Source organism: Cupressus sempervirens, chromosome 10, assembly GCF_028749045.1.
Source record: "Cupressus sempervirens isolate cs-2001-9-10 chromosome 10, ASM2874904v1, whole genome shotgun sequence".
Classification (NCBI taxonomy): domain Eukaryota; kingdom Viridiplantae; phylum Streptophyta; class Pinopsida; order Cupressales; family Cupressaceae; genus Cupressus; species Cupressus sempervirens.
The window spans coordinates 698,226,329-698,235,431 of NC_143127.1; the positions used below are offsets into that span (position 1 = coordinate 698,226,329).

At 31.8% G+C, this 9,103-nt stretch overlaps 1 protein-coding gene across 1 annotated transcript; it reads left to right on the plus strand.

Moving 5' to 3' along the window:
- The first annotated feature begins 2,511 nt into the window (after positions 1 to 2,511).
- Positions 2,512 to 6,838, plus strand: LOC149535750 (uncharacterized). Its single transcript, XM_089805362.1, has 2 exons — positions 2,512 to 4,062; positions 6,544 to 6,838. The coding sequence occupies exons 1-2, from the start codon at positions 2,603 to 2,605 to the stop codon at positions 6,650 to 6,652; spliced, it is 1,569 nt and encodes a 522-aa protein (XP_089661488.1). The 5' UTR covers positions 2,512 to 2,602; the 3' UTR covers positions 6,653 to 6,838.
- The last annotated feature ends 2,265 nt before the right edge of the window (positions 6,839 to 9,103 follow it).

The window sequence follows — 9,103 nt, forward strand, 5'->3', positions numbered from 1 at the left end:
ACATTTGTGAGTCATTATGTTAAACAATTCATTTTCTTTGTCTATGCTTCTACATTTTGCATACATGTCTACCAAGGCACTTGGAGTAACGACATCTAACAAAATCAAGTCCCCTAAGTTTATTAGTAAGGTTTATGGTCAACATCATCAAATAGATTCCACATCAACATACTTTTTATTGAAGTATTCAAAATTACTCCAAAAAAATTAAAGTAATGGTTGTACACTAAGTCATGATTTATTAGTGTACTAATGTGACATTACACAATAAGTTGATTTTTAAATTTGAAGAACACACTTCACCAATAATATGAAATCATTTTATGAAAACTTGCTTTAAATTTATTAGTGTACTAATGTGACATCACACAATAAGTTGATTTTTAAATTTGAAGAACACACTTCACCAATAATATGAAATCATTTTATGAAAACTTGCTTTAAATAGAGTTGAATGTACTTTTCATGAGCATCATCAATAACATTAACATGAATCCATTGATTGTACACATTTGTAGGTCGAAAAACATTGAGCAAAGAAGAGCCATATTATTTCGAGGCACCGACTATCCATCCATGAAATTAGAATGTAGCTAGATGTATGCCCCATATCATAACATACCACCCTGCTAACTCTGACAATATATGTCAACTCGGTATTGCTCACAAATCAATTACGACACAATTGGATTATTATACAGTTTGAAAACATTATAAGATTTTTCAATGTGCTGCAAGAAAAAATATTTATGAATAAAGTTCAAATAATTAGCTCTACTCCTAAACACTTGTATGAATAGATAAATTTTACATATTTAAATTTTTATAGATTTAAATTTAAATTTTAAAAATATAATAATAATAATTATACTATAATCTAATATATAACATGTCTTAAATATATATAGTCATTTAAAAGAATAATCTTTTAAATTTTGTTTTAATATAATCATAATATTAATATGTATAATTTTAAATTAAGTATTTATATAATTTGATGTACAATTAATTTTCATTTATATGGAATGAAAATATTAAATCAAAGATTGATATAAAATTATGTTGTCTTTAAATTTTAAATTTTAATATTTCAATCAGATTTTTATCTTAAGTGTAAAAATTAAGCATTTATATTATAGTGATTTTTCTAGATGTACCAAAATCTAATTTATGCAAATATTATTTAGAAGATAGAAAAAATTAAAAATTAAAAATATATTTCATTTTAAAAATAATCATATTTTTTAACAATACACTACAAAGTTAAATCCTGATCTGTCTTAATAAATTTTTACCCCTCTTTTTGCGAGTACAAAGTTCCTGATAGAAATATCCAATTAACACTCACATGAATCTATTGGTTTTACACATTTGGAGGTCTCAAAACATTGGGTTGAATAGAGCCATTTTGTTTCAAATAGTAATCTTTGATGCATTAAAATATTTTTCTTACTTAAAAAAGTCAAACTTTAAAATTGTCATATTTGTGAATCTTCAATCAATGTGAAGTCACATGAAAAGAAGTAATGTACTACACACATTATATTAAATTTAACAATAAAATTGTATGTACATGATTATGCTATTTTGTTTTCAAAATAGTTTACTTTGTGGAAAGATAACATACCAATTTAACTATTTTTACTTTAGTTTTTCTCTTTTATATATATTTTTAATTCATTTTAATAAATGTAAATGACTTTAAGAACAAAATATGTATGTTACCCCACCTTTTATTATTTAACTATATCAATTAAGATATTTTTATTTTATTTTCTCTTTTACATTTTTTTAAAATATTATATTAAATGGTTGACAAATAAATTATGCGAACAACTCTCTTATATAGAATTGCAAAAACAATTTGACTATCGGCATATCCCTTGCACATCCTCCCGCTGCAAGTGCTAGTTTTATGTTTTTTAAGGAATAAAATCCCATTGTACATTAAACAATAGTAATGTTGGCAGAATTCCACAGAAAATTTACAGCTAGAGTGTAAACTTTTTCATTGCCATTTAAAAAAAAAAAATGCAGAATATTTTCAGTACATAAAGGTAAGAAATACTCTTTACAAGTACTGAATTACTCCATTTCTCCGTTAAAGATGTGCACCACCAAAGCTGTACGACGCCAATAGCGACGGTTTTGTAAATTGCTCATTTTTATTCCTGAATTGTTCAAAAGCGAAGAGTCAAATTCTTATTTAGCTGAAGTTTACAATGGCAGACGAAGAAATAGAGATAAATTATCTCACATGAGAACGAAACTTTGTTTGTAATGGAAAGTTCACAAAAGTTGAATCTTTACACTGCGACACGAAAATTACGGGAGATTGTACTAACTGCAAATTCCAACCACACGTCTTTAAATATCATGTGAAGAATCCTGTCCATAACGTCCTTTTCGAATTCAGAGACCATAATCCAGGTACCTGGAGATTCCCTGCATCGCAGTTGCACGTTCATAGAAAATTGAGAATTTTCAAACGTTCTTGCTTTGCTTAAGTTCCCAAATGGAGATCGCGCCATGGTCATAAGAAATTTTAAGAACTTTTTCTTTCTTCCAACTAAAATCTGCTAAAATTTGTTATAGGATTACCATGCTCAGGGCAAGAATTCACCTATCTGGGCTGGGTTCAAGTCAGGCTGAAGCATGTTTAAGAAATTCAAAACAATCTGAGTTTTGCAGATTTCATTTGGGTTCTGTCTCAAAAAATTTGTCATCAATTCGTTTGAATGGGAAGAAACACTTTTGTCCATTGCTCAATACACACTTTTGTCCATTGCTTAGTACAAATGATATATTGCATAGTGCACCAACTCGGCTCTTAATCAGAGTTAACTCAAATGAGGGGGTTTTGGGGTTTGATAGAGAGGAAAAGGAACCTAGGAGAGGTTTTGGGGTTTCAGGGAAATTCTTAACCGCTGTAGGATTAATAATAGGAACTGCAGTTGGGCCAGGAATATTGGGTTTGCCTGCAGCAACATTACATGCTGGTACTCTGCCATCAAGTGTGGCCATTTTGGGGTCATGGGTGTATGTTATTTCATCCATCTTACTTGTTGCTGAGCTTTCTTGTGCTGTCATGGAAGAAAGGGGATTGGAAGAGGTGAGTTTTACTGGCCTAGCAAAGCATACTTTGGGAGACAATATGGGAATTGTTGTTGCTGTGGTTTATGCTGTTTTGAACTATGCTCTTTTGGTTGCTTGCATTGCTGGCCTGGGTTCCCTTGTTCAGACATGGATGCCCTTTTGTTCCTCTTTAGTGGCTTGTGCTCTGTTTCCTCTCATGTTTGGGGGGCTTGTAGGATTAGGATCATTCAAGGCTATTGATGGTGTGAATAGAGTTTTGTGTGCTCTTATGGTCATTTCTATTGCTTCACTTGTAGGAGTTGCTGTGTTTGTAAAGAGAGAATGTATGTTTGATTCTTTGAACCGTGCTGTGTGGACTCCTGATGTTCTTTTGCCTGCTGTCCCTGTAACTGTGCTCACACTAGGGTTTCATGTGATAACTCCTTATATATGCAAGGTTGTAGGAAGAAAACCTAGGGATGCATTTAAGGCTATCAGCTGTGGTGGGGTTGTGCCTCTTGCAATGGTCCTATCATGGAATGCAGTTGTTTTAGGGCTTGCTCAGTCAAGCTCATTGGATCCAATCAAACTTTTGCTGTCTCTGAATCCCTCAGCACTCCCTGCAGTGCAAGCATTTGTCTTTACTGCCCTCGGTACAACACTGATCGGTTATGCCCTCAGTTTTCCTAAGCAATTGTATGATACTCTTTGCTTGATTGGCATGGTTGCTCAAAAGCATTCTAAAACATATTTGGGGAACAAAACCAACAAAATGGGAGCTGAACATATTTCAAATCCAAGTCATTCGAAATCAGGAGAAGCCTTGATGGTATTGCTTGTTCTTGGTCCTCCTACTCTTATTTCAGCCTTCTTCCCCAAGATTTTTGCAGCAGCACTTGATTTTGCAGGGGTATATGCCAACTGCTTCTTGTTTGGCGTCTTACCTCCATTGATGGCATGGATCTATCGCTCCAACAACGTGACAAGGTATGTTCTGAACCACTCTTATGCAACTTATGGGTATAACTTGGAAAAGACCCCTCAATGGATGATAAAGATACTTGTGTTATCACATGCCTGATGAATGTCGCTGTAAGCAGCTTTATCAGTTATATTAAGTTCTGTTACAAATACAAGACAATGGTTCTTATGCCTCTTTAATCGTAGTGGTTTGCAGAGAGCAAAAGAAAAAAGGTTCAGGAGTCCAATTTGTCATCTAGAACTGTAGGAATTCTAAATTTGGTTTGTAAGGTTTAGTTTCACTTCAGAGATAACGAGATACGCGGAATTATCACACTTGTTTGTTCTATGCTTCTTTCTTAAGAGAAAAACAAATTCACTCAAGGATCACGAGAATAAAATAATAAGCTCCCTCATTCTTGAGCATCCAGTAATTAATGTTATAATATCTACAACTAAAGACAATGTCCAAGATTCAAGATTCATGTTTAACAGGCTATACAGTTTTAAGCCATTGCCTTGTAATCTTTTGGGGTTCGTTTGGGAGCGGGAATATAAGTGAAATAGGCATATGTAAATTCTTAAAATTTTGAATTCTCTGTTTCGGTGCATTGAATCCGAATTGCGAATAGGAATACGTATTTCAATTTTGGCCTAAAAATTAGCATTTGCAATACCACTTAATAGGTGGAATTGGAATATGTATTCCTATTCCACTTTTATTTATTTTGGAAAACATAATTTTTTGGGTCTGTGAATTCCCATCAAATTCTACTGAACCAAACAAGAATAGGAATATGTATCCCCATTTTCTATTCCAAAATAACTATTCCAATTCCCATATTATTCCCTCAGCCAACCACAGTATCTTTATGTAGGTTTGGCATTGTGCTGACACAACAATTTTATGTTTGTGTTTGAAAACCACAAACAGTTGACAAGTAAGCTTTGGAAAAGTAGAGTCATTATTAATAATCATGTGCTTTCAGATCTTTAAAAATCATTCATCTGTGTCTGCGGTGTTTCTGCTTTAGTAAAAAATACCAAAAAACTTTACAAATAAATTCTATAGTATCTTTCAGATGATGATGCGTTTTTCTAAGAAAAATTTGTCAATGTTCAACATTCTTTTTTAGTTTTTGCAATTACATGGAAATGACTTTTTGTTTTTATGATGCATCGATCAAATACCATTATTATTTATTGGTGCATCCTAAAAGTCGAGCAACCACTTCTCAATTAGACATTGTTGCTTAAGCAGATGAATGAAGATAACTTATGCATTGGTACATCTTAAAAACTGAAGAGCCACTTTCCAATTAGACATTTGATTAAGCACACGAACTTTTAAGTATCTGGATGAGCTTGAGTAGTGAGCTTTTAAAAAGAGGCTATAGGTTTGAATCATGTATGGAGTAAGATATGTACACCTCATTTATTATACTGCTAGGTACTTCCAACGAGAAATATAAGATAGTCCCCTATTACTATAAGCCACCGGTAAATCCATAAACAGATTGTTTGATATCATAAACTATAAAAGAATCTATTTCCATTTCCTAAAACCTTTGAAAAAAAAACTATACTAGATATTAAGAAAAAGCCCACCCACCTTAATAGCTTATCCGATAGAGTTAATGAATTAATTCAGCCTGGTAGACAGGAGCTATACATTATTATGAGTTGATTCAGCCTGCTGGACAGGGCCTAAAAATTGTGCATAACTCGTTATTCTTAATGACTATACATGAATGAAATCAACATTAACTTACTATGTTTTGAAAATATCAACTTAAGAATCGACTTAATTTATATATTCTTTCATTTTTCCAGACGCTTCTCCCAAACATAATCGTGTTCCTACACTGACATTGTATGTCATGCCCCCCTAAATGTGTACATTTCAGCCATCATTTCCTTGGCTTCTTTGCTCTAAATTGAAATCCAGTGCACGGGGCAAAGTGGTAATTATGTAAAGACAGATTAACTAAATTTTTGATATCTTAGTTTAAAAAAATATAAAAAATAAAAATAAATTATGATGTAATTTTAGAATTTAGCTTTTTTTTTTTTTTATAGCAATGAATGGTATACTTAATCTTCATTGTTTTTAGATGATTCAGAAAAATTATAATTATAATTTTAGTATCAGAATTTATCTGTGTAATTTTCAATTCAAATTCACTAACTACGTGTTGCACGAGTAGAGAGGAGGACCTAGAAATTATGCACCCTAATTTATCAAAATCCTATCTAAACATTTTAGATACTCCCAATTTCTTATAACAGCTTATTTGACAAGTCTTTTTTCAAGACCAAATTATCAAATATGATGCCACACCAACATACTTTGTTGGTTGATGATTATTATTGCAATTCAACTTTGTGAATAGACAAAAATATATATAATACCACATCAGCATGCTTTTTGTCAAGGTCTTGTGTTTATGTAATTCTTTGAACCGACTTCTGAAATTATTAGTGACAAAATAGATTTTGAAACTGCAGGGAAAAAGGTACGGGCATGAAAAGTGAAGTTTTAGTACCGGGAGGAAAAGGATCACTAGCAGTGCTCTTTGCTATGGCAATTTTCCTCGGATTCAGATTGCCAAGTTAGACAAACATTTAACTAGTGTTTGACACGTTGATTGTACTTGAAAAATCATTCTGATTTTTTAATGCAAAAATCAGATTTGATCAAATGTGGCCTAATGAGGGAGAACAATTCTATCAGACCCAAAAGTTGAAGACTTGTAGTATTGTACCATATCTCATATTGAATGTTTTATCGTCCATTTAAGATGACATTGGAAATTTTTTTGAAAATTTACACTTTTCTAAATGAGGATTTACTAAAGTTACAAAGAATATTGGAGAGTAGACCACAACTCTTATGTAGAGAAGAAGAGAATGAAATAATTTGTAATGGGGTCAAATAGAGATTACAATGCAAAAGTTAGATATATAATTATGGTTGAAAAGAAATGATTTTGAAAGATAGACATTTTCATTTGTTTCTATTGGAATAAGCTACGCTTTCCTATAATAGGAAATAGGTTTTCAAGCCCCTTCAATGTGTATCTTGGGTAGAACAATAATTAATCATCTTCTTATTTAATGTTCATTAGCACACAATGATAGAATTAGCTTTGTGCTAGGCTATTCCGTTCTACCTAAGGATATCATGTCATTGTTTAAAAGTTGGCTAAAATTATACTCAAAGAGTTGTTTGCTACAACTAGTGTATGGATGATATTACATTCTTTACAGATATGAAATTTATGGAAACAAAGAAATCTTGGGATTTTGGAAAAAAAAAACTTGAATGGGATCATTGGGTGAATAATTTGTAAGCAAATATAGTGGAAACTCTAAATTCAAATGCTAGATCACATATAAGCAAGGAAACAAAGTATACCATTAACACTTCATTTTGTAGGAAAAATGATATTAATATTGAAAACATAAGAACCCAATATTTTTGGATACCACCTAAACAAGATTGGGTAAAGCTTAAAAAGCTGGCTATGTTATTCATTAAGTGGATGAAAAAATCATAGCAAAATTTACAAGACCATTGCAAAAGGACACAACTAATGTTGCAGAATTCAAAGAGATTTTGCAGGATTTGAAATTATGGAAGAAAATAAAATTAAAATAGTAGAAATTGAAGTCGATTCTACTTCTACCACTAATGCTCTTAGGGCCCGTTTGGTTGCAAGCGTAGGAATTGAGAATTAGAATAGAAAATTTGAATGAGAATGGAGAATGAAGAATAGGAATGGAAAAATGCAATCCAATCTTGTTTATCCATTGTTTGGTTATGCAAGCTTAAATTGGAATAGGGTTAACTTGCAATCGGCGCCATTGGAAAATCGTTGAAATATTTGAAAATATTGAAAACAAAGTTCCAGCGCTCACCCCAGGTCAAAGTGGATTTGAAAATTTAATCAAATTTGAGAAAGTTAAAATGAATGCAAGAATATCAATTCCAATTACAGGTATTTTTTGGAATGGACAAAAGCTCATTTTGGGGCTAAAATGAGAATACGCATTCCTATTCCCTATTCCTATTCCACGCACCAAACAAAGAATACAAACCATATTCTAATTTCCTATTCCTATTCCGGTTGTATTCCAACAACCAAACGGACCTTTAGAGCTTGGACAAACTCCTAATTGGAGACTAATGTCCCTTTTGAATAAGACTACACATTTTTTTGGGTGAAGGCTTTAAGCCTATTTAAATATTGACATATAAAGTTTAGAATTTACATTACCCATTATACTGAGTGACGTTGCCTAGTCGAAGCTATGGGTAACTAGAATTCTAGTTAAACATGGGAATCATAAAATAAAAAAAGAATTCATTACAAAAAAAAAAAAAGTGTGTTTCCTAAAAGTAGAAGAGCCATGAGAATCACGTAGGCCTTATTTATTTATAGATAATTCCCCATTTGACCTTATATCAATGGATTCCTATCATAAAAGTTTGTTGGGGGTAGTATCTTTCTAATGAGATCTCTTAAAGGTAATGTTCCCTTTCTTGTTGCATCAACCAAAATCATAGAGAACTTTGGCCATGAAATAATATAATAGTTGTAAACTTAAAACAGTAAGCTTCACCGCTTCTTTAAATTGACTGAAAAAAATTGGTCATTGTGCTCCACAATTTATTTTATTTTTAAGCTCTTTAAATGCCCTTTAAATCAGATTGTATCTCTGCTCATGAGAACAAATTTATCAAATACTTTTTTATACTTGTGCTCATATGGATTAATGTTCATTGTTTGAGATTATTTTGTGATCTCTCTTTATTACTATAGGAGCTTCTTTATTCGTGCATTTACTAGAGTTATATTGAATGGTAGATGACCATTTATTGTGCTTTGAAAGTAGAGTATACCAATTTACATTTCAATGTTCTCAACAAACTCCTTACAAGATACAAACATACTAGAAAAGATTCCATTAAAACAAAATCTATGCAATACGTTGACACAAATTAGGACGTTCTTTGAAAAACTCAAATCTCTTTGAAATATATATATCATGATTGACCAGTGGT